General features: G+C 40.8%; 3 protein-coding genes across 14 annotated transcripts in view; 1 reads left to right on the forward strand and 2 right to left on the reverse strand.

Annotated features, from left to right (window-relative positions):
• wdfy4 (WDFY family member 4) overlaps window positions 1–10,521 on the forward strand; it is a 40,083-nt gene extending 29,562 nt beyond the window's left edge. For 10 of the 12 annotated variants that reach the window (XM_040138695.1, XM_040138697.1, XM_040138696.1 and 7 more), the window contains 15 exons: window positions 540–582; window positions 792–911; window positions 1,111–1,234; window positions 1,334–1,443; window positions 2,842–2,992; window positions 3,882–3,973; window positions 5,165–5,374; window positions 5,491–5,611; window positions 7,058–7,215; window positions 7,629–7,787; window positions 7,898–8,077; window positions 8,338–8,520; window positions 9,035–9,122; window positions 9,789–9,918; window positions 10,156–10,521. In XM_040138695.1, coding sequence (XP_039994629.1) covers window positions 540–582; window positions 792–911; window positions 1,111–1,234; window positions 1,334–1,443; window positions 2,842–2,992; window positions 3,882–3,973; window positions 5,165–5,374; window positions 5,491–5,611; window positions 7,058–7,215; window positions 7,629–7,787; window positions 7,898–8,077; window positions 8,338–8,520; window positions 9,035–9,122; window positions 9,789–9,918; window positions 10,156–10,219 — 1,933 coding nt within the window. In that variant the 3' untranslated portion in view covers window positions 10,220–10,521. Of the gene's footprint in view, window positions 1–539; window positions 583–791; window positions 912–1,110; window positions 1,235–1,333; window positions 1,444–2,841; window positions 2,993–3,881; window positions 3,974–5,164; window positions 5,375–5,490; window positions 5,612–7,057; window positions 7,216–7,628; window positions 7,788–7,897; window positions 8,078–8,337; window positions 8,521–9,034; window positions 9,123–9,788; window positions 9,919–10,155 lie in introns of those variants that run through there. The other 2 variants (XM_040138703.1, XM_040138705.1) reach the window with 2 other exon arrangements.
• Window positions 10,522–12,714: 2,193 nt separating this feature from the next.
• Window positions 12,715–20,833, reverse strand: vstm4a (V-set and transmembrane domain containing 4a). The gene is made up of 8 exons (XM_040139416.1): window positions 20,563–20,833; window positions 18,789–19,241; window positions 15,719–15,772; window positions 15,499–15,606; window positions 15,344–15,377; window positions 14,929–15,077; window positions 14,097–14,164; window positions 12,715–13,274 (listed from the first exon to the last, which is right to left on the reverse strand). Exons 1-8 carry the CDS (start codon window positions 20,609–20,611, stop codon window positions 13,122–13,124), a joined length of 1,068 nt encoding a protein of 355 aa, XP_039995350.1. The 5' UTR covers window positions 20,612–20,833; the 3' UTR covers window positions 12,715–13,121.
• A 2,855-nt stretch (window positions 20,834–23,688) lies between these two features.
• LOC120796869 lies at window positions 23,689–24,997 on the reverse strand. Its single transcript, XM_040139999.1, has 2 exons — window positions 24,093–24,997; window positions 23,689–23,779 (listed from the first exon to the last, which is right to left on the reverse strand). Exons 1-2 carry the CDS (start codon window positions 24,978–24,980, stop codon window positions 23,771–23,773), a joined length of 897 nt encoding a protein of 298 aa, XP_039995933.1. The 5' UTR covers window positions 24,981–24,997; the 3' UTR covers window positions 23,689–23,770.
• Window positions 24,998–25,013: the final 16 nt, after the last annotated feature.

Raw genomic sequence — 25,013 nt, forward strand, 5'->3', positions numbered from 1 at the left:
TCAGCAACATTGTCATTCAGTCTGAATGTTTTGTTTGGGTAAACACAGACTCTGGTAGATTCATTGGAAACAAGGTTATTTGAATGAGCGTTTTTTTTTATTCAGCAGTTTGTTAGAGAGCAACTTTTAAGTGTGTGCCCCTGTTTGAGCGGATGCCTATTAAAATATCATTTTACAAGAGTCTTTGACCACCGACCGAAAGGGAAAAAACTTTGCTGATGGAGACTAGTCGCACAAGTTACAGTGTTACTGAAAGTATATTTCCTCACAGCCTACAGATGGCACCGTGTGCTACATCCTCTACAGCTCTACTCACTATTTGTGCTGCATACGGTAGCATAAATCCCATAACTGCTCCTACACCTGAATCATTCACTCACCTCCACTCTGCTGCTTCTGAACTCTGCTGTGTTACATTTCAACACTGGTTGCTAGGCAACAGAGCAAGCAAAAAAAAAAAAAAATGTTGTGTAGGTGTCACTGTTTAACTGATAAGGCTCTAATGCTAATTCAGGGTATTTGTTTTTATTGTGTTTTAGAAAGACTCCTGTGGTTGAAAAGACAGCCCTTGTTAAATGGCAGGTAATGCAATAAACACGGCTCTTCATCCATTTTGTTTTGTCTGAATTGTTTGTGCTTACAGATTCAGTTCTCACTCCTTTGACATTGTAATGAATGACTGCCAAAGTGTTGAATGGATATGACATTAAGTGTAATCCGGTCCTAGTTTTGTTTATAGTTTTATTCCTGTGTTTAGAGCGGTGTTTATATGATTCTTGTCTGTGTTCTAGAAAGGGGAGATAAGTAACTTTGAGTACTTGATGCATCTAAATACCATCGCTGGGAGGACATACAATGACCTAATGCAGTATCCAGTGTTCCCCTGGGTCCTAGCTGACTACCAGTCAGAGGTAGGATCTCACACAACATCTTGTCCTGAACTAAGGAGCTAACCTTTATATGCTAGTTCATGCACCATGGCAATAAAAGTCTTGGGGGTTTGGTTATACCAAGCCATTGTACAATGTATATATTAACGTCTATCAGATATTATATACCATGTGTATGTTTTCTCCTCACCCTTATCCTATCATATTTTATCCTCAATAGACTCTTGATCTGTCAAATCCTGCAACTTTCCGGGATCTGTCTAAGCCTATGGGAGCCCAGACAGAGAAAAGGAAACGGATGTTTATCCAGAGATACGAAGAAGTGGAGAGCAACGAGGCTGAAGGTATCTGTTCAGCTTGTCACTTTTCATTCTTCCCACCTTTCCTATTCACTGTATTTTTTTATGCAACACACTGTCCTTTTAAAATGGTTCACTCTGTAGGAGATTTGTCAGCACGATGCCACTACTGTACGCACTACTCCTCAGCCATCATCGTGGCCTCCTTCCTTGTCAGGATCGAGCCGTTTTCACACACCTTCCAGGCGCTGCAGGTGAGGCCTTTGATACCAGGAAACGCAACAGTATCCAGACTAAACTAACAGTTGGAAACTGGCATTTTTATGTCCTTAAAAATGATAAACTGGTATTAGATAAAATTCTGTGACTCGTTGCACACAATTGGTATGACTGAATAAGTTGAGGGAAAAAACATAGTTAAGAATAGCATTGAATAGAAAGTGGAAAAAGTTTTCTCTGTGTGAACCCACTTAATTAGATTGTACCCTAACAATAAATACTGTACATCCATAACATGCAGAAGTATGATATTTACTAAACACTACATTCCTGTCCATAAACTCGCATTTTAATGTGACTATATCATTGCAAATATTTTATCAGCACACCAGAAGGTCAATAATAAAAGCTTAGAAAGATAAAAATTAATAAGGTAAGTAATAAGGCAAGTTGACCTGAATGTTGACCGGCAGGATCCTCCTCCTTTGAACACTACAGCACAAGATTTTAAGTGCCATTGTGACTTTTTTTTTTTTTTTTTTTCCAATGAATTCAAGGCTCATCTAATAGATTGAAGCTCTGCATAAGTCTTGACTCTCACCCACATGAATACAAATCTACATGCTAACACGTCACAGTCAATGATAAATGTACAACATGTAATATATCAAGGTATAGGCTGTAGGCTTTGTTTCTGAGTGTAACAGTGTATCAGTCTATTCACTCTGTTCACTAACCCACTGGCCCCTCTGCAAACCCAGTGCTCCAGATGCCTATTAACATTCATCACTCTGTCATTTTTTATTTTCGAACATAATCTTGCTAATAATAGGACTCTAATATGAACTATTTTCAGCACACCAGATCCTGTTTCACTGCTGCTTTGTTGTATTAAAGCAGATTATAGGGAGAGTTCAATATATATGCAAATAATTACAGAAAGCATCTAAAAGAAGCCAATGCAAATAGCCACAGATGTTACCAATTTACAATGCAGCATCCAATTGATTAGAATGAAAAGGCATGCATGTGATAGTCAGAATAAAGCAATGAAGATGTTAGCCTTGTGAATTACAGTGCCTTTTTGTCTTCTGAAGCATAGAACGGGTGTGTAGTAATATCCATAACTGGATTTACATCTCTAAGCAAGTTTACCAGTATATATGCTATTTTCATTCATTGAGGTAATTGTTTTATTCTAAATTACATTCTCTCTCATGAGATTTCCATCATAGATTATGGAATTTTACAGAAATATGAAAAGCTTCCTTCAAATAGTGGCAAATATTTCCTGCTTATATAATACAATAAAGACTATAAAATATGGTTCACTACACTGAATCAGGCAAACTACTTCATTGATATGTCTGTTGCAAAGTTTGGTTCAACAGCGTGCCGGGGATCTGACGGTGTTGTGCCTCGTCTCCCCACAGGGAGGGCTTGATATCCCAGAGCGGATGTTTTACAGTGTAAAGAAGGAGTGGGAGTCGGCCTCCAAAGACAACATGGGGGACGTCAGAGAGCTGATCCCGGAGTTCTTCTACCTGTCTGACTTCCTGCTTAATTCCAACCACATCCAGCTGGGTCAGGCTCAAATATCCTCCTCTGTGTACCTAAATGAATGACTGAAAGTATGAATTTCCTGTTAAGATATTTGCCCTCTACAAAGTTTTTAGTTATGTGCTCAAAGGATTAGTGTAGTATTATTCTATATTTTTCCTGTTGTCAAGAAGACGAAAACCAGCAATGCATTAGTCTGTCTCTCGGTACTTTCTGACTTTCTTACCCCGTCTGTGGCTCTCAGCCCGAAGCCCATAAAAAGTACGGTAGTTTTTACCAAACATTACTCATACAGTACTAGAGTAAAAAGTGAAGTTTTGGACTATTTTCATGTTGTTGTTTTTTTTATTTAGACATGGTCTAATTAGAGTATTTACAGCAGCAGGATAGTGTATTTGGTACTGAAAAAATAATAATATTGATAAAATAAACTATGGTGCGCATGTTCACTGTAATGAGGAAACATATCAACTATTTCAACAATGTGGGTCACTGATTTTATTTTTTATTTTTTTTAAAGTTTTTGGACAACAATGGAGGTGCAGCAGAGGAATTCGCTGTATTCTCTTCAGGCTATACAGCCATTGCTTTTTAGTACAATTTATTTTGGTTTTGGTCTTTCTATGAAATTTGATGGAATTAAAAATTTACAATATCACCATCTTTATCCTCTAAAGGTATTGCATAACAGAGGTGCTAATGCACGTACAGTACATGTGTTTCCTCATGCATGTGCTCGTAGTCACTGGCACACAAATGACACACAAACAAAACAAGGAACCGCTCATCAAAGCAGTGCTCCATAGTGCCACCAGTGGCGAAAAGGGTGTCTTTAAACTCCTTGAAAGGATGACACACACTGATGTGTTGTGACCCAGAACGCTGTATGTACTGTGTGTCCATATGTCTATAGGCTGTATGGAGGATGGTACTGCTCTGGGAGATGTGGAGCTGCCTCTGTGGGCGAAAGGTGACCCCCAGGAGTTCATTAGAATACATCGAGAGGTCAGTGACCCCCAACCTCACCACTCCTGCCCGTTACAATTGGCCAGTCTGGCTTGTTACATACAGGGATGTTTCCCATAAGACCTAATAATGTTTGTCAATACTAGCTGTTGTATGTCCACAGAAAACGCACTATTTTAGTATCTAAAACAAGTATCCACTGTAACAGATGCACTTGTGTTTTCTGTCATTTTGTTTGTCTCAATTCTTTCTGCAACAGTGTAAGAGACAGATCTTATTCACAACAGCCACTGTCTTATTCATTATATTCTCTAAAGGCCATCTTGTCTTATTGAGTTTGGTTCAGTTAAATTCTTTTAGTACTGACTGTTTTCAAATATAAGGAACAGTTTTTTTTCTTATCAAGAAAATGCATATAAAGGCAAAGACGTTTAGATGACAGACATTGGAGGACAACAAGCCTATTTAACACTATGCAGGGCAGGCACAAGACACTCTCTTTCTCATAATACCATCATTTCTGCCAGCTGTTTATGGGCTGAATATTCTCTCTCTTTTCTCAACTCTTTCTTCTATTTCCCTGTGTGGGGTTATTGTATAGCTGTATTGTATTTGCTCTTTATCTCTCTGTTGGTCTGATTTCTTCAGAATGTGACCCTCCCTTTTTCCATTCCCGGGGCAACTATGATGGTTATCACTCTGTAATCTACTGAACTACTCATATTGCCTAGCATTCTCATAAAATTAGTGACTTTAGAAGATTGTTTTTTCTTTCATAGACAAATTAACTCAGGAAAATATATCCTTGTTATGAGGTTTTTATGGGTTTTTTTTTTTTTTTCAGTTTTCGGTTATTCCAGGATGGGTTTATTAAGATTGGGCACAAGGATATGGCTGGTCATAATGCCCACTTTTCCTTATTAACTCTTCAAAACCAATCTATGGGTAATTCTACTGAAATCATTCTTAAATTTTAACATGAAGATGCGCTCATAACACAGCTGTGCAGCTTCCTGCTGTTCTAGACTGCTAAATTGACTTTTTGAAGAAATCATATAGTACCTGTTTCTAAGCTCTCATATTAACAGTTTGACTGATGGTTTTGGTTGCACTGCATACCACTGTATTGCTTCATTGTACTGCTGCACAATGTACGTATATTAGTTTTGTAATTTTACTTGACTAGGTGTTCTTAGTTTGTGCAACATTCTCCTGCACTGTTTGCCTTAGGCCTTGGAAAGTGACTATGTGAGTTCCCACCTCCACCTGTGGATCGACCTCATTTTTGGGTATCGGCAACAAGGTCCAGCTGCTGTAGAAAGCATCAACACGTTCCATCCTTACTTTTACGCCCAGAGAGGCCATCAGAATGCTAAGGACCCCATCATTAGGAGCACAATCTTGGGATACGTCAGCAACTTTGGCCAGGTTCCCAAACAGGTAGAAAGAATGAGCGTTGGAGAAGCAGAAAAAATACATGACTTCCTACATGTAGGCGCATCATATTGCTTTTAAAAATAATCCTTCTTTGTGAATCATCTGCTTCTTTTCCATAGCTCTTCACCAAACCACATCCACCTCGAAGTGGCTCTAAGAAAGAAGGATCATCACCACCCCATATAACTCCATTTTTCTTCAAACTGGATAAACTGAAAACCACTGTGCAGCCATTCAGAGGTACAGTTAGATTAATAAAACGGAGGCCAGACAGCAAACAAGCAATCTTAATCTTAAAGGAATTTACCAGCACCTCTAAAGCTTGTTTCTGGGTTTCTATTTCTTACATACAGTATTTTATTTACACACACACACACACACACACGTGTGTGTGTGTGTGTGTGTGTGTGTGTGTGTGTGTGTGTGTGTGTGTGTGTGTGTGTGTGTGTATATAAAAAAATCACATTCATTAGTAATCTTTAGAGGTACTGATGATGAGGCTGATTTTGTTATCTTTGGACAGAGCCTAGGAAGCTGTTTCCCCTGCTTCCATTCCTTTTAATAAGCTAAGCTACAGCCATCAGCCGATTGCTAAGCTAATTGGCTGCTGGCTGTAACTTCATATTTAGCATACTCTCAGCCAAAATGTCAAACTATTCCTTTGAATGAAGGTATACAATTAAAGTATCATCATATAACCATATAAACAACAGACATTTCCAAACAACTGAATCGACAAAGATTTTTTTCTGCTGAGTAAACTAAATTCAATCAATTGTAGTCATCTGCGTTTGACACAATTGTGTATTGTTCCTCCTTTATTTAATTTTGAACCATTTGATGTCAGTTATTATATCCAAGATGCGCCCAGGTCTCAAGGGAATCATTGAAACACAGTGAGATTGTCCATAGATTAATTTACACTATGGAAGGGAAGAAGGCGCTATCTGTTAGAGCTACAATATGGAGATGACTCTTCCGCTGAGCCCTACTTAATAATCTTGAATATCCCTACAGGCCCACTGAGGGAGAGGAGATGAATCTGCGAATGCTCAGGGAGAGATTCCTGCATATTACATTTCATATTAAATCTTAGAGTGTCTGATCTGATCAATAAGCAGTAAGAGATGAATAGGAGGAGGAACGGTAAGACTAATGCAGACACAAGTTCTTTCTAGGGATTTTAGAAGCAGAACTGGTGAAAGGATATAATGATTTCTGCCTGTTCCTGCATGTACAGGTCAATTACAGGCACAATTACAGCCTCTTTCTCACTGCCTCACCCACATACACATATATGCATGTACATAGAGCTTATACTATCCTGGATGCAGGTGCCCCTCTAGGACAGAGACTTGCTCAGCTTGTTGTAACCTGGGAATAGCTGTTTTAATTGCCCAGTTTTTTGTGGTCACTTTAATGAAATTCTTTACAAGTTTACTGAGCTACCAAACTCTTTAACATGATGCATTTGAACAGCCATTACCTTCATTTGGCCAGCCAAGTTTATTCAGGTACACAAAAGGCAGAATGAGGTCACTGTTTCTATTTTTTACACCATTAATTTTTCACGGGTGCATATGGTTTAGCTTACAAATTTTTTAAAAAGCCCCCCCTTACTTTCTTCTTTCACAACCTTTTACTCATGGTGCCCCTCGCTCAGTAACACTGTAAACCCCTCCGTAGAGCTGTCGAGAGGCCCAGTAGGTCAAATACTGTGTCTGGAAAAAGAGGTCTCGGTCCTGGAGAGAAACCGGCTCCTCCTGTCATCTCTGTCGAGCTGCTTCTTCAGCTGGGGCTTCCCTGACAACAGCTGTGCCTTTGGAAACTATGCCACAGGGAAGGTATGCATGTGGGGTTAAACAGTAGACCCATTTTGCATTCACTTTCACACAACCCTCCAGGTCTATCTGGTTGCCTGAATTAAATTGCAAATCTTATGCAGGCCCACAACAATGCCATGAAGCATAGACTTGTTTGTAAATGTGAGAATTGCATTGATAAATTAATTACATTTTAACAATATTCAACTTTTACTCCCTTTTATTAATTAGATAGTACTCTGTGTCAGTCTCACACACATTTACAGAACTGAATGTAATCACATACATATGAAGCATCACACAGGGTCAGGGTCAAGCCGAACACACCATCAGCTAATTAGTATCATATCCATAAATTCACTCCATCATATATACTTGAAACCAACATACATAATCCGTGTCATGATTGTCTACTTATGTATGTCAATCTTTAGACCTTTGCTGTGTGTGAGAGTTTATGCGACTGGGGTGCGACGTTGTGCGCAGCCTGTCCCAACCCAACAACCATCATCACTGCAGGAACCAGCACTGTGGTGTGTGTGTGGGATGTAGCAGTCAACAAGGACAAACTCGCTCACATGAAACTCAGACAGGTTCGTTTGTCTGCATGTTATTCTGCTCCAGAGATTTAACAGTAACATCCAGAGTGTAGTGGCCAACACACACACACTCAGAATAACATTCACACAATTTTTCTGCATAGCCGTTATACGGACACACAGATTCAGTGACATGTCTGGCAGTGTCGGAGGTCCACAGCATGATAGTAAGTGGCTCCCGGGACCTCACCTGTATCCTGTGGGATATGGAGGAGCTAAGCTACGTCACCCAGTTAGCAGGACACACAACCAGCATCTCTGCACTGGCTATCAATGAACTCACCGTAAGTCCATCATCTTGATCATCCTATCAGTAATTCTCCACCTACCCTCCTCTCAACATGTCTTTCCTGTCTTTCTTCTGTTCTTTGTAATTTTTTGTAATTTTGGGCACACTGTTGTCTTGCTGTTCAAGTTCATGAGGAAGGGAGGATCCTCATTGTTGACAGATTGCATATCCTCTTTGTGTGTGTTTTGCTTTTTTGTGCATCTCTGTGTATATCTGTGCACACATGGGTGCCAACACCAAATTGTTCTGTCCAAGGGTGAGATTGCGTCATGTGCGGGGCCTCTGCTCTACCTGTGGAACATGAAGGGTCAGCTATTGACCTGCACTGACACTTCCTGCGGTGCTCGGGCAGACATCCTGTGTGTAAGCTTCACACAGCGACAAGAGTGGGACAACAGGAACGTCATTGTCACTGGCTGTGCAGACGGCATCATACAGGTGAGTTGTTTTTTTTTTTTTGTGTGTGTGTGTGACTGTAATCAATGGTAGTTGTATGTATGAGAATGTTTGTCTTTAAAGTCACTGTCTGGCAGCTCTTTGTAGGACTAGTAGATCAGTAAGAGAGGATGCTTTGTATATATACAGTATACTGTGCAGTATTCAACTGTGGCAGTCATTACTTTGGCATTAGCATAGCAGGTAGCAGCTTGGATGTCTATCAGGGTAATAATAACAGCATATGGGTTGTGTGTGTGTGTGTGTGTGACTGTTTTTTCTTAGGATTAATATAAGCCTATGTTACATCTCTGCAATCAAAGCTGCAAACTCTAAATTAGGCTTCACTTGGGAATGGGTATCCACGCCACATGCACAACACACACACAAATGGTATTACTACTTTACTATTACCTTGAGTTATGGGGTGTGTGCGCGTGCTGGTGCGTATGTGAGTGTTTTGTTATTACGTTGAATTATGTTTGATTTTGCTACTCATTATGTGTCTCTCATACAGATATGGAAGACAGAGTACACCAGAACACAATTACCTGGCCCTCCAGAAGAGCCTTTGTCCCCAGGGCAAGACCGAACAGAGAGAGACGGTAATGTTACTGGCAGTAGGATCAGATATGCATGTAGGTCTTGTATTTAAAACGACACAGATGATGGGAGTGGCTGACAGTAGCACAACTGTGAGACTGACTAAGATGCAACAGTACCAAGAGTTTCATGTTTCAAAAAGAAAGCCCATCACTATCTAATTAGATAAATCCTGAAGTGTGAGATGATTATTTTTAACTGCTCGTCTCAGAGCTAGGCAGCGTGGTTTGCAGATGAGAGATTGTAATGCTTACCCCATCCCTCACTAGCATTAGGGCTAGCTGGAATTATGTTGTTATAAAGTTATTAAACATAGAGGCAGTAAACACTGATGAGTAATTCTGCTGACGTGTGTGTGCGTGTATAATTTAGAAAGCAATAATACCCAGATCCAATTTGGCATACGTTGGTTACAGCCTCGCGTCACCTCATAGGAGTATTATGCTTCGCAAATTACATTGAGACAAGTCTTTACGTAATGCTAAAACATTTATATTCGAGGGATTTTTCTCCCTTTAACAGCGTGCTGACCGTAGATAAACACAGTGTTAATGCACAGGTACATTTTTTTGTGGGGACCATTGGGTCAGAGTTACAGACAGGGTGGACAACTGTCCTATGATTCAGCAATAAAAGGAGGCTGAGGTATTCTCCTGATGTATCCACAGTGAGTAGCTCATGCCAGATTAAAGGCTGGGAGAGGCATCTGGTGCTGTGTCAGGAGCTGAACAGAAGTCAGGCTGTTTCGCAACGCCGCGACAAGAATAATCCGGCCATCACAGCTTTGGCCATGTCCAGGTACAGTAAATATCATGCACCCACTCACAGCAAAGAGAGATGAGATTTAGTCTCTGTTTAATCACTTCAAATTTCATCTAACTGTGTTTAAAGTCAAAAAAATGTTATTTTTTAAGTTTAATTTCCATGTATTTAAATACTAAAAGTGCACAGTTCAAGAGCTAACTGAATTTTAGCTGAAACAGGCACTGTATTGTGAGTGTATCATTGCATGCTTTACAAATCTCTCCCGTGTAGGAGCCATGCTACGCTGTTGGCAGGCGATGCCTGGGGCAGAGTTTTCACCTGGACCTGTGAGTGAGAGGTGGCAGAGTTTGAGCACAATCATGCCTCCAGCCACCAGTTCCGTAAACCCTTTATCCTCTCAGAGCGACTCTGACACAGAAAATTCATCCGTGTCTAAGGTCTGACACCAGCTGAGAACGAGCTGTACATAAGCTCTCTTGTGTTTGGATTCAATAATGGTACAGTATTTGATACATTCAAGTCTCAGACAATATAGAATATTTTACCTCCTACATAAGTATTTCATGCTGTATTTTTCCGTGTAAATAATGAGTTTAAACAAATTTGAATAAAACTGTTGATGGCCATTTGCCCAAATCTTGTCATGTGAGTCTGTGAATTTGATTATGAAATCAGGATGTTATTTACTTCATTTTATTTTGTTTCATAAAGAGATGATATTCATAAAGGTGAAACTGGAAGGACAAATATTCTCCAAAACTGCTGGTTGGATTTGAATGAGGGAAATCATGGGAAACACATTTTACCATTCCTTAAAAACAATAATTTAAATTAACCCTTGTCTTGCGAGCAGAGCTAAGTAGGAACCACAACAGAAGCCTGTGATTGAACTGGGCAGTTTTATGCTGAAAGCGAAAGAAATTGTGTGAATGATGAACAAAAGCGTGCAGGCTCAGCCAGCCTTCCCTGAGAAGTGCAGCTTTCTAATAATAATGTAGAGCTGGAGCAGTTTCTTTTCTCATGAACTCCACATCAAGCATCCAATATTATAAAAACTATTGCATGCACACATCAGCATTTTATGCTATGAGAGGTGTAGTGTTTTGCTTTGGTAAATGTTTGTGGTATGAACAATTCAAGATGTTTAATTTGTTAATACTTTCCCCAGCTTCCTTTGTTTTTCACATGTTTTCAGTTTGCTTCGTAATGTGGAATTCATGAGTGTTTGACATTATCCTCCACAACTTCACAGTCATCATGTGAAGTTAGTGTGTTGCGGATGATGTTAAATGTGTTTGGTCTTGTTGGCGTATCCGTTCTGCTTGTCACAGCTCTTTGTGTGCATGTTTATGGTTAACCAAGGACAAATATGCCTTTTTAGCCACATCGGACTGTTCAATCTCTGTAATCACTGCAGGGTCTGGACAACACACTCCCTGGTAAAACTGACCCATTTGAAGAGAGATGGCTATGAAACTTTCTGAATTTTGAGCTTACTCTTTCAGTGGAAAAGTACAACGCTGACACTCACCACATCAACGCACCGATGGTCCAATAAATAAGTCACCATTTTAAATGATGTTAGATTATTCAGATTGCAGAGGCTCGTTCTCTGCCTGTGTCTTGCACTTGCTCCCTCATGCACATGCACAACTGTACTCTATCATGAAGGAAGAGGTCTCTCTCTTTAACCTTTGTGTGTGTGGCTAATTGTGCTAAGTGGAGTAGCTTAATAGAGTGGAAAATAGTCCTCATAATTCTCAGAGAGAGCGAGCAATGACCTTCTCTAAAGACAACGGCTATCTCCATTCTCTCTACACCGTTGGTTTTATGATATGAAATGTCAAACCACTGGGTTCCTCAGAATAATTAAATCAAATAAATTATTGCACCTAGGCAGAACCATCTTGTAGCCTAACCCAATTATAATGCACTGTAAAGCTAATTATTAACCATGATTACAATTAGTCTAATTTGAATAAATGTAGTCATTAGCGGGTTCATCCTAGTCAGTGAGTCTGAACTGTGGGGGATGATGGTCTCTCTCTCTCGAGATCTCTCCCACTCACAGAGAGAAGGGTGTGGATGTGCATCATTCTCTTTCTCCATGCACCTCTATCTTCTTCCCATTTTTTTTCACAGACTGACCTTCACAAAATGGCCTACATCCTTCACCTTCCCTGGGTACTTGGGTGTAATGCCTTCTGCTTCCAGGAGTCATACTTGCTGTTTATCTCTGTGCCTTTGAGACTTTGAAATCTGAAGCAGAAGACCCCCTGTGCTGTTTCTGGCCCTCTTTTGTATCTTCTCCGATAATTAAAATTTGCACATAACCCCTGTAAAACTACAACTTATGTTTTAACACTTTCATTTTTATATGGATGAAGCTGTTGTAGCTTTCTGATGCCTTTGGACAGAACCAGGCTAGCTGTTTCCCTCCTTTTTCAGTCTTAATGCTAAGCTAAGCTAAACACTGCTGACTGTAGCGTTACATTTACGCCACATTTTTGTGAGTGATCTTCTCCTCTTACTCTCAGCCAAAGAACAAAAATGTTTTTCACGTGATCTTCTGTTCCCTCAACAGATTACAGAACTCATTTCTCAGCATGTGCTGCTGCATGTGTCAGACGCTGAATGCACTGCAGCTGTTTGTAACATCGTGTTGTTTTTCTTTTGTCATCTAAAACCGGTCTTGCTTGTGACCCAGTCGAATTATAGAAAAATCTGAGACGGAGCAATTCAGTCCCCTTTAAACTGATAATTAAAAGCAGCATTTATACGAATCACTCTTTGAATGTCAGACCCAGGCATATATTTATTAATTTTCTGTAATAGTACTGTAATTATGAATGCATTTAAAAAGCTGAGTGTTACAGTGCCTTATGACACTGCAGTAAGAGGGCCCGGACAACAGTTTCTTTCCACACAGTCTCCTGAGTTTATACAGAATAGTTACCAGAAAGAGCAATCTTATAAACATCTGGCTCACAGGCCAGCGACGCCAAGACACAAAACAACAGAATTATAAGACCTAAAAACTGCTGTGCTGGAATGGAACTGCACTGAGGAAACACAAAAGCCTCATTTACCAAGAGATGTAGCGTGCGTACAGCCAAAAAAACAAATGCTAAATGCCATACTGATAGTTCATAAATATAGTCCTTTTTGATGCCACTCAGTTCAGTTTGGAGAGTTGAATCTCTGCCCTCACTATAGGAGGTACCAAGCTGCTGTGTTTACAGCTGTTTCTCCTGGAAGAGGATCTGAGCGTACACGGTGTCCGGGCTTGAGGCTGTGGGGTCCGGGCCCGAGGAAACTTGGGTCTCCAGCCTCGGTCTGACCAGCTCCAGCTCTGCATATGTTAGACTATCCTCCTGTGATACTCGAGGCTGGAGGAGGGAGGGGAAGGATGAGAGGAACTTGATATATATAGGAACTTATATACATTTATAAATTATATAAAAATAAATTATAAGCTATAAAATATATATAGTGTTAACAGTTCAGATTTTCCCACAGAAAAAAATGTATTTAGGGAGTGAATGCATCTTGTCTGCATTTCATCTTTCTCAGCAAACATTAGTATAGTTCCACTCTGGTTAATACCTCTGTAGTGTTTCTCAGCTGCAAAAAGTATGTGTTTACAGGGTTTGTAGGACTTCTTGGAACAATCAGTTTACTCGAAAAACATTGCGTACAACAGGAGTAATATTTCAACATTCCCAGAAACTTCTAGTTGCACTAATTCAATCAGTATGTTTGTACAAAAGAAATACTCGCATCTCCAGGGCTTCATTTCACTACAGAATGAAAAGAATGGCATCAGTAGAAGTACTGATGATCCTTAGTTTGAGTAGTTTTCTTCCATATATACTTGTTTGACACTTTTATTGTAGATATAAAACCAATGAAGCACACTAAATAAATAATTGTGTTTGAGAAGCAATAAAGCTAAATAGAATTATCAACCTCATAAGTGAATGAAGAGATGGCAATAAACTCCTGTAGACAATCATGCAGTCTTCATGAGACAAATTCCCTCTTGTACTCATCTCAATAACAGCTTTGTCCATGAAAAAAAACATCTTTTCAAAACGTTAATAAATACATTTTAACAAATATATTAAGTGCATATGTTTCATAAATAGTGTCATGGTAGTAGTTGGCAGAACAACAACTGAGTTTATATGATGGGTGACAAGGAGACTTACGGCGGCAGATCTCCTCGGCTGAGTCTTTAATCTTCTGGGCTTTTGAGGTCTCTTTGCAGCAACGGGCGCTGGAAAACACAGACAACCTTAATTGAATCAAAACATCGGCTAGGACGAATTAATTCACAAATATGTCTGTGTGATTGAAGTCAAAATCATCCTTCACAACCACTGTATTTTAAACGTAGTCAAGGTATAGCTTATAATAGAAGAAAGAGCTTTATTGTGCCGTTTTCAGTGTCAGTGTTGACGTTACCTCAGATGATACGTTCGGTTTTACCCAAATATAGTATAAAGTTTCATTCTCAGTCTGTTTTCCGCTTGTCTCCCCGTCTCTGCTGTTTTTGTCATGGACATTGAATTATGCTGACGATAACATTAAATGAAGGTATCCAGTAAGTGAAAATGAATTCCTTTACCCGCTAATTCCTTTTGTTAGCATCACAGGGGGCTGGAGTCTCTCTCAACCCCCCGCAACTCTAATTCCTTCCGTGTGTTTGGAATTTGAGAGGAACTTCAAACTCCACACAAAAATACAAAGACTGGGGATTGAACCAGGCCCCTCCACTCCTCCTCCATTTATTTCTCAAATGTTCTCTTTTTTTGCAAAATACTGGGCACTTTAGCCTCTCCAGGCCTATATAAAACCATAAAATCTTTAAAAATGAAACAATCTGAGAAGGAAAACCACTCCATACTTCTCATAAGTCTTTGCCACACTGAGACCATAATATGTGATGAGGGGTCTCAAGCTAAAACGATTGGGAACAACCAGCCTAATGGTCCTTTTAAAGAATTAAAGTCACTCTGTGCTCTCAAAATGACACCTTACCTTTGGTTGGTATGTGCGGCGGTGGCTCCTCAGGCAGTTTAGGTGGTGTTACTGTGACTCTTCTGTCAGTTTTCTGTCTTAGGTGTTTCCTTTGTGCCCTTGCGGGGGAACTGGAGGAACTGCTGGAGCTGGTTACAGTCTCTCCTGAGCTGTATGGAGGAGAGGAGATTAAGTTTTAATTAGGGCTGCAACTAACACTTTCGTTATCAATTAATCAGTTAAGATTGAAGAAATAATACAATGTAAAGAATCTTGAATTTGTTGTGCCTTGCAATAGACTATTTTTTAAAATTAGTCTTTTGATTATTTTTGTGATCAACCCATTATGATGATTCATATTCTGTCAATTGACTGAGCAGTTAATCGTTGTCATGGAATTGTTCCATTGCGATTTTTACTAAACAGCATACTGTACCTGCTTTCTGGACACTTGACCAGAAGGTAACTGGCTGTAGAGAAAGCAGAAGAAAAAAAATTGTGGTGACATAACAGCAAAGATGTCCAGGTATTGTTTCGAATAGGAAAGTTATACATGTGAAGTTACTGTAGGAAAACAAATGATGGTTTTACCTTTGAGTCTGTGTCGTCTGTAAAAGTACTGGCAAGTGAGAAGCAGAGTGAACAGGAAGATGGACAACAGGCCCAGTGAGCAGATCAGCACAGCGCACAGGTACACATCTTCAAAACGGAGACAGATGATAATATTAGAAAAAGACATCAGAACAGTGGCATTATCAAACTTGTATATGGTAAAGAGAAACAGAAGTAGGGCCAGAGATGAAAACAGTACCTGCAAATAAACGCCACAGTCCTTCACTGCTACCATCGTCCAGAGTAAAGTGCACTGGGGAAACAGTTGTTAAAAGAAAGTCAGAAAAAAACAGCACATTGAGGACAGAAAACTGTGCCCAGACAAAAAAAAAAAATCTTTGTAAATTGCTGTTGTCTGAGGGCACTGACCCAATACAGCAGACAGCCTCAGTGGCTTCCAGAAATATCAAAACCACTGTAATGATGGGAGAGTCTGCTGCAACATCCGCCAAACCCACCCCACACACACACATACACACACACACAGACACGCACACAGGCCTGGCTGCATTGCTCTTCTTGGATAGTGTTTGGGGGGTTCCCTGTTGCTCTGCATGTCCACCTCCTTTTGTTAGTCAAGAGAACAATTAAGGAAGGAACGAATAAGGAAGTCGCCAGTATGTGCAAATGAATGATGGGCTGTGTAAGGGTCAGGGGTATTTAACAAGGAGAGTGAACAGAGGCTATGTACATAAATTACTTTGTCTCTCTGCTCCCCATAATGAGATTTTAATATGTCTTTTAAACACAGGTTGATAAACATATTAATAAGAAATGATAAGATATTAACTCTAATTGACTTCTAGCCTGTTTCCAGACCACCGTTCAGTCTGAATATCACATTAATTAATGTCAGGGAGCAACACAATGGCTTTTGTGTTGTGACGAAACATCAAAAATCAAGACAAAAACTGTATCAGATGTATCAGCGGTCAGGATTACAGGCAGGAATGAACACAAGTGATGTGTTTTTCAAGAGACAGTGGCCAGTGTTTGATTAGATTTTTACATATATAATTATATCCAAAATATGCATCCAGTGCCCAGAAACAAGACTTAGAAAATAAGTTTAATTATCAACACCATAGGGAGGTTTTACAAAATGCAATGTGATACAGGAGCCATGCAATATGCTTTTTTTCCTCTAAGTCTTAAATTTATAAATTTTTGAGTTGTGTTAATTTAGTGCCACGATAATTATAGAGGGCCAGTCTGTGGTGTTTTATTATATTGTCCAACCACAGTTTACCATGAAAGCAAAAGTAATGTCAGTCGAAGTTTTTAGCAGAGTCTTACTCATTTGACGAGGTGACAGGTGATATGTAACAGGCATCTCTTGACAATGTGAGCTGTTAACAGTTAATACAAGTAAACTACATATCCGACCTTCACACTGTGGTTAACCACACGCTAAATCCCATATCTGATCAGTGCACGCAGCCAGTGGTTAAAAGGTTGGCTCTTAGGGAGGTGTCACAGTACACAGTATACAGATGTGTCTAAACGAAGAGCCAAAAATCATCAGGAACAGATTTAGGCTCTGCTTTCACCCAGTCCAGCTGTGAAGACAGGATGGCAGGGTTAGAAACCTGAAGCCAGAGAGCAGTGGGGTCTCATTTAGCAGCACAGCTTGTCTGCTCATTTTACCAGTTTAAAAGCAGCAGAAAGTGTGCAACCATTAAGTCTGAAGGTCTGAAGTTGGGATTTAGAGATGTGTGAGAGGACGAATCATCTCCCCTCTGTGCAAAGTCTTTTGAGTAGGAGTAATCCAGTGATTTCAGTGGGGTGTAGCCTTTGCTCTGAGATCTGCAGACTGAGGGGTTCCCTGGATTACAGTTACAGTCAAACTTAGCTTTCTCTGTGTTTACACATATAATGTCAGCTCTTGTGTTTCTGGTTCTGTGGTCAATGCATGTCGGAGATGCCTGAGGTTGTGTGGCTTCCTTAGTGGGACATTTCCCTGAATATAGGGAAGGGCGTTGTCAGATGGCTCTTTCTGACTTAAACTTCTAGGCATACAAGTAGTGAAAGATAAACTGTGCAACTGAGTCAGATGTAGCCACAGCTACAGCGGAATATAGCAGCACCTTAAATCTCTATTGAACCCCTTGATACGGTGCATCCCACAGTGACAGATGGCTTCTCTGCAATCAATCCAGTTAAATCAGATAAAAGGTTGTGCTGTGTAAAGACATACTTATTGCTGCATGTGATTTTAATTAGTTCTTAACCCAGATTTGTTTACGTTGTTTATCGTTGATTTCTACAGGAACCTTGGCACAGACTAAATAAGTTCCACTGGAACTGAATTCTTCAGTAAATTTTCTCCTGAGGCTTGCACAAAAGTGAACCATGCTGACGTAATGATTTTCAGAGTTTTTGAGCTCAGCCAGCTCAGCAACACTCTACCTTTTACTCCTCAGTCTCATACACAGAGAGTGATATTGTTAAGTGTGGTTTGGCTGTGTGAGCTAACTGTTTTGAGATGGAAATGCCAGAGGATTGGGGTCACACTCAAACACATATAGGCACCACTGACAGCAAATAGCACAGCTAGAGTCAAAGAACACATGCTACACATTTCTCTTTGCCCTTTGCCCTTTAATAAAAACTGTTGCTCTTCCTTCATTAGGTCATTTCCATTGCCAGATAACACGAATAGCATGCCTCCACTGACTGCGTGCGGCTGTAAAGGAATTCCTAGAAAAAGGAGTATTCCATGGAAACCGTTTTCAGAGTAATAACACCAGAAATCCCCTCTGTGTTTGATCCTCTCTTGTCAGTGACCAGAGTTGCGCAAAAGAATAAAAAAGTATAAATGTAGTAGAAGTCACTGTTTTGTGCACAGATTTGTTCTTCTTTACTCGCCTGCCTGAACCAAGTCAATATTAAATCCATGTTAATAAATCCTCCTGCATTTGATCTGACAAAAGGCTAAACAGTTAGTGCAGTCTGAGTCCCAATTCTGCTAGAAACAGTGCAATACTAATAGTTTGTTTCGTTGATGTTTCACTGCCTAATTCACTTTTGACTTGCCTCATGCTTCAACATCTTTCTCAAGGACACCTAGACAGGGATGGGTGCCTGCTTAGAAAGGGTCTCAGACCCCTAATGACTTGGCCAATATGCTTAATTTAAAAAAAGATGCATAGAAAAACATCAGCTGACAACTGACAAATCTTTAGCTCTCCGTTTCTCAACTTTCACCCCATCATCAGCCAAATTGTTGCCATGAAGAGCACAATGTGTTCAAGTACACCTTTAGTTACCTGTGAGCTGTGTGGTACTGGTACCGTTGGACAATGCTCTCCATGTGTTTCTGTGTTTGCGGATCTCCTGAACTTTACAAGTGTAGAAACCCTGGTCCGTCCCTGTAACATTGAAAGTCTGCAACCGGAATAGCTCTCCCTCCGTTTCCTCATACAGACGAAACTTGGGCTGGGGAAAACGACGGGTGTAGTTCCCATACAGCTTCATTTTCTTTATGCCCATCTTCACAATCAGAAACTGAGAGGGCTCGAGGGCAGGAGGAGAGGGGGATGGAGAGAAGGGAGTAGGCACCAGAGTGGGAGCAGCAAGAGGAGAGAAGAGCCAGCGAAGGATAAGGACACTGCTGCTCCTCTTCCTCTGAGATACCAGGCAGGAAAGTGTCAAGTTGTCTTTCTCTGCTACCATGACAATAGGTCCAGGGGTCACTGTCACATTCAGGGCGTGACATACCTCTGTTGACAAAAGACACAAACATTATAAGTGGTATGTACAACTGACATTTTTATTTTTTCTAATGGTTTTTTTGTTTATGCAACACATATCCTGTACTCTATTCAATACGTGTTCCTTTTTTGGACATGTGTTGTGTATTAATATCTTTGCAAACATGTTTTACTGTACTGCATGTTTTGTTTTATGACAGAATAAAATTAACCAATCCATTGATAATTTTTTTCCAAACAAGGCTGCATTGATCTAATAGCTTGAGTGACTCCTCCATGCTTTTTAAATTAGTGATTAACTACAGTTGGTAATGTGCCCCACATGGAAAAAAGCCTGAGTTCATTTTTTCAAGATGTTTGATTTCCTGCCAATTAAACATAATTGTGGCAGTTAGACGAAGTAAGTTTATAAACACAGCCACAGTGACCACTTGGATTTATGACGTTAGAGCTCACACTATCACTGGTTCTACTTGTATATGATATTCCATCACCAGATGGGAATTCAGTTCGTAATGGGTAGAAAAGGCATTAAAGGACTAAGGATGAGAAAACTAAAACACCCGGGAGGTACTTGTGTTTTATTCCGCTGCCAGCTGGGTCAGGTCTGTCGAGAAGAGACATGGGGTCTGGACACAATATGTGTGATCAGACAGGCAAAGGGAATCTACGGGTGGAAAACATTCATCCTCATTGTGGTACATGCCGAAACAGGCAAACGACACGACAATATAACAGGGACCATTTGGGCTGCCTTGCTTTTCTTTTTGTGTGTGTGTGTTTGTTTGTTTTTTTGTGTTTTTCTGTTGTTGCTGTGTGAGTTAGGGAATCTCCCTCAGGGTCTGTCCTACACTATTTCATCTGACAACAAAAGCAGCAACACAGACTCAAACCAACATAACACAAAGCTGAGCATTAACAAAAGACTATAGGACAGGAAATATGAGTTGTAAGTCCACTTTATGGCAGTGTATAGAATGCAAATTATACTGAGGTTTTCTCTCATCACAGAGAATGATCATGCTCAACAACTGGTTTCACTTTAAACAAAGCCAGATTTGCCAAGTCTGCAAAAGACCTTTTGCTTCGTCAATATTGCCAATAATGTAATAATGAGTAATACGCTTGCAACTTTTTTTTGTTGTAGAGACAATGACCAGGAGGTCTTTTTCTTATATGATTGACATTATTTTCATGCTAGAGTTTCATAATAAACTCCAAATTTATGGTTTCACAGGTCAAGTTAGTACTTCAGACACATTTTCTTTCTTTCTCGCCTACTCGCTCGCATTCTTACTGGTTGATATTGCTGTAAACAAGGTAAACTTACCTATGACCAGAGCCTTAGTCAGGACAAGGACCACTATAGAGAAGTACATTTTCCACAGTCAGCGAATCCATAAACCCAGACAATTGCACCGCACTTACACAAGCAGCTACATTCAAAACAGAGTCTGACTACACGACCCACCAGAGCTCTTACCCACCATTAGCTCTTCTCCTCTTTCTCCCCTTTTCTGTGTAATATGAAACAGTAAATGTTCTGTTCCCACTTAGAAACTCCCACTCACTCTCCCAGTACTCACTCTCTCTCTCTCTCTCTCTCACTCACTCTCTCCAACTGTCTCTCCCTGTCTCTCTCTCTTTCTCTCTGAGTCCTGCAAAACGTAGGAAATGTCATTTCCTGTGTTTCTGTGAGGAGTCTTGGACCATGGCCCAAAACCCCACAATTCTAAAGCGATGGTCAAGTCTCGTGGTTTGTGTGTGTGCATGCGCCTGTCACACTGTGTCATTTTGAGAAGCATATACAATAAAGCGCTGAGCATGCGTTTCCATTACCCAAGTTACTCTCAAAGTCAAGGGGTAAGGCTCATCTTGCATCTCTGAATAAAGTTTACAAGGAGGAAATGTTGATGTTCATGTATGTGGGCTCTTTTTGTGCCTGCACGCATGTGTTCATGCATTTATGTGGATGTGTGTGTGTGTGTGTGTGTGTGTGTGTGTGCTGGGACCTCTCCCTGTCTGGCTGCTGGACAGAGTGGCATGGGCTTGTCTCTGGCTGTGGTTGTCAGACTGTCCCAGTGGTATGAAGCCTGCTGCTTTATTGGGCAGGCTAAACTGCTGAGGCAGGGCTTCTGCTGGCGCTTTGAGCTCTGCCAAAGCCAAATGGAATTACACAACAGATTTAACCCTTTGTACATATGACCTATGTAGGATTCTCTTGATGGATGGATTCAGTGGAAAATGTACCGACTGGGTTGATAAGGTGGCTCAATCTTTTCCAACCTTGGCCAAATCTTTTGTTATCAAAAGACAGTAATTGTATTATACAGCTTGAGTGTAAGCCGTAGTGCAAGTTTTATCAATTGAGGGTCATGTGTAAAAGTGCTAAAATAATAGACTTTGGAGAAGTATTATGTCTTCTTAACTACATCTTTTACTTGGGGTTTTCCTCAATTTTACCTCTATGTAGGACTTAAGTTGAAGTCTTTACTCCAGTGGAGGAATCACTCTCCTCTGCCCTGCAGTGGTCAAAATAGGTTACTGCTTCTCAGGGGGACAACAATACTTGAAGTTACTTTGAAACTGGGGTATACCCAGGCATGCTCATCACAGCCATGTACATTTAATCTGAGCTTGTGAATCCAGGGAAATCAAAGAAAAGACAGTTTCACCTTGTACTATTTCTATCATTGGATCCCAATGGTATAGTAAGCAAAGATTTAAGCATTTGGATCGGTTCATACAGCAAAAATGGACACATACACGCAAATGTTATCAACAAAATGTTATTTTCTCTTTTTGTGTTTATGAACTCTCTCAAGACATATTATTGTGCTCTCACAATAACAATTTACAATTGTCTTATGCACTCAGTAAAAAGACTCTTCATTTTGAGTCATTCAGACCCAGGGTACATTTCAAGAGTCAGAACAGGATGCCAGTGGCAGTTATTGTTATTACAGTCTTTTGAGTAGTAAAATGAAATCAACCTGCAGCAATAATCTTTTATATTTCCCTTTTGTTTATTTACAACCTTTACAAGGTGATTTTGAAAGACAGTCATTATGATGAGAAATTATTTAGTAGAATGAAGTGCATGTCCATGTCCATGTCACACTACTCTGTTTCACAGCAACACAGAAACTTTCTCACAAACTTCCAAATTTAAAAAAGGACTACTGCATGAAATTAAACCTTAAAAACAGCAACAATCACACCACCGTGTTTTCACTTTGACACAGTGGTTGAATACACAAACTATGCTTTACACCATCTGCAATCTTTGATTGATGCTGTGGCTTTAACAATATTTCATGCATCACAAAATGTCAAAAGTAGGATTTCTCTAACAAGAAAAAAAAAGAATTAAAACTTAAGCAGGCCTGCCAGTTTTCATAGGCCAACATTTCTCCAAGCTACTAAACACTGTTGACATACTGCTGCTCAAACCATGTTTGATAACGTACTTCTAAGTTTAGGAGGCAACGGGATGCTGATCACACTTTATACACAAGAAACATATCTTAGCTTCTCACATTCAAAAGTCAAATGGAATGGTGAACTTTTCTGTAACACAATAAATAGCTCAACAGTGAACCTCCAAATTCAGCAGCAGCAATTTAACAGCATGTCACTTTTAAAAACTACAATCCGAAAACATTCAGAGACTATTTTCACTTGAAAAAGTCATTTACAAATACTTAAAACACTTCATATAATGATCCATTCATACTGTGCTTTTGTGTATCTTTATTTTATCACATAATTTATTTAGCTTCTTCTCTGCTTTACATTATTATTACATAATTAACGCTTTTGAGTCAAAACTATCAGTCTCTGTTCTCACCAGTCAGACACTTCCATAAAGTCCTCCAGCTCACTCATAGTTATTATATCCCGGGGCTGATATCTTGAGTGGGCTGAGTTATCATTTTCACAGACTGAGCTTCCTGCAAGCTGGCTGTTTGTGTCACACTCTGGGAACGCCTCATGTGAGCTATGTGTGTTGTAAACTGTGTTATATGTTTTCTCTGTATCATTAACTGTGTCCATGTATGGTGTCTTCTCTGGGCTGCAGCGATGCTCTTCAGAGTTGTGTCTCATTTCAGGGGATGGATATCCATAGCTGTGGTTCTCCCTGACAGGCTGTTTGTGCTGATGGAGAGTCACAGGGTCTGATAACCTGTGGGGGGGCACGGAGTTGATAGCTGCAGGTTGGTAGCCTTGATAAAGGACAAAGGGCTTGCTAGCTGGAGAGGCCTGGGACAGCTGCTGTTGTTGCGGCTTGACCTGTATTTGTGATTGGAGCTGAGGCTTTGGGTACATTGGCTGGGGCTGGGGTTGGGGGGTGCTCTGGCCAGACTCGCGCACATTCAGCTGAACATACTTTCCCGTCTCTGGGTCAAAAAAAGTCTTTGTTAGCACTTGAACAGGCACGTCCACTACGAAATACTGACCAGATCCGAGGTCTTGAAGCACCTTGCGCTGGGTCAGTGGGTAGGACTGTGGATAGCTTGACTCTACATGGTACTGTGTCACTGGAGCTGGATGGTTGACATGATGGAGAGTGGGAGAAGAAGGAACATGAGCAACTGTTTTGGGAGCAGCGGCATGGGAAGCAGGGCCAGTAGCATGAGGGGAGGCAACAGGGAGGGTAAAAGGGGCAGTAGCATGAGGCGAGGCAACTGGAAGGGAGATAGGACTAGTGGCATGAGGGGAAGGATGGACAGAGCGGTGAGAGGATTGGTGCTCTGTGTGGGAAGAAGGCAAGCTAGACCCCAATGCTGGAGCATGAGCGAGGGAGACAGGTGAGGAAAAATGAGGGGAAGCCACAGCATGGCGGTTGGAGGAGCATACCTCAATGAAGGAAGGGGGAGGAATACTGGAGACTTCTTGAAGAGGTTTCTCAACTCCAACAGGGCTGTCTGCTTCAGCTTTGCACAACTCCTTCTTTATCCTCCGAGTCGTCAACCTTTTGGCCCTGCGCAAGGCTTTGTCACTCTTTGGGGGAACAGCTGGAGGCTTGCCCAAAGAACGGGACACATCGCTGCTGAAGCTACAGGCTGACTCTGGCCTCTCGTAGTCATACAGGCCTCGTACATCTGCCAGGTCTGCTGCACTGGTGGCAAAACTCTCCACATCCTCTGAAATGTTGCTGATGACAGAGCGGGAGTCATCTTCATCCAGAGCAATGCTCCTCCTGGAGTAAGGCCTGTGTTGTGAAAGATGGGCTGAGTAGTCCTGTAATGAAAATGCTGGCTGACATGTCACTAATTCTTTGATAGCAGCAAGTCTGTTAACCCCCGTGCCAGAAATTCCAGCACTGCGTCTCATTATCTCCTGCTCCTCCTCTCCTCTCTCTGACCCTCTTTCCATGGGTGAACCCACTCGGAAATCCCCTCCAAAGTTCTTATGGAAGCGTGGTTTGACTGACTTGATGAAAGATGGACCTCTGATGGTGTTATCCTTCACCCTGAACATTGAGGGCTTGACTCCCAGTGCAGGAGAGGACGTATTGGAGCGGGGCAGAGATGGAGCTGGAGATGCAGCGCTATGTGGCCTATAAGGCCTAGTGAGGGGTCCCGAGTCATCAATTGACTGAAGCCGTGATAGATTATTTCTTGGTTGGGAAGGCAAAGGGGAGCATCGTTGTCTTTCTTTGGGTTTCCTCTCTGACTCTGTTGAGGTGATGGCATAGTACTGGAGAGCATCCATTCTCTGCGCTGCTCTTTTCTGTTCCTCCATCTGAGTGGCTCTCTCCTTTTCTCTCTCCTTTCT

The sequence above is a fragment of the Xiphias gladius genome, chromosome 11, assembly GCF_016859285.1.
Source record: "Xiphias gladius isolate SHS-SW01 ecotype Sanya breed wild chromosome 11, ASM1685928v1, whole genome shotgun sequence".
Classification (NCBI taxonomy): domain Eukaryota; kingdom Metazoa; phylum Chordata; class Actinopteri; order Istiophoriformes; family Xiphiidae; genus Xiphias; species Xiphias gladius.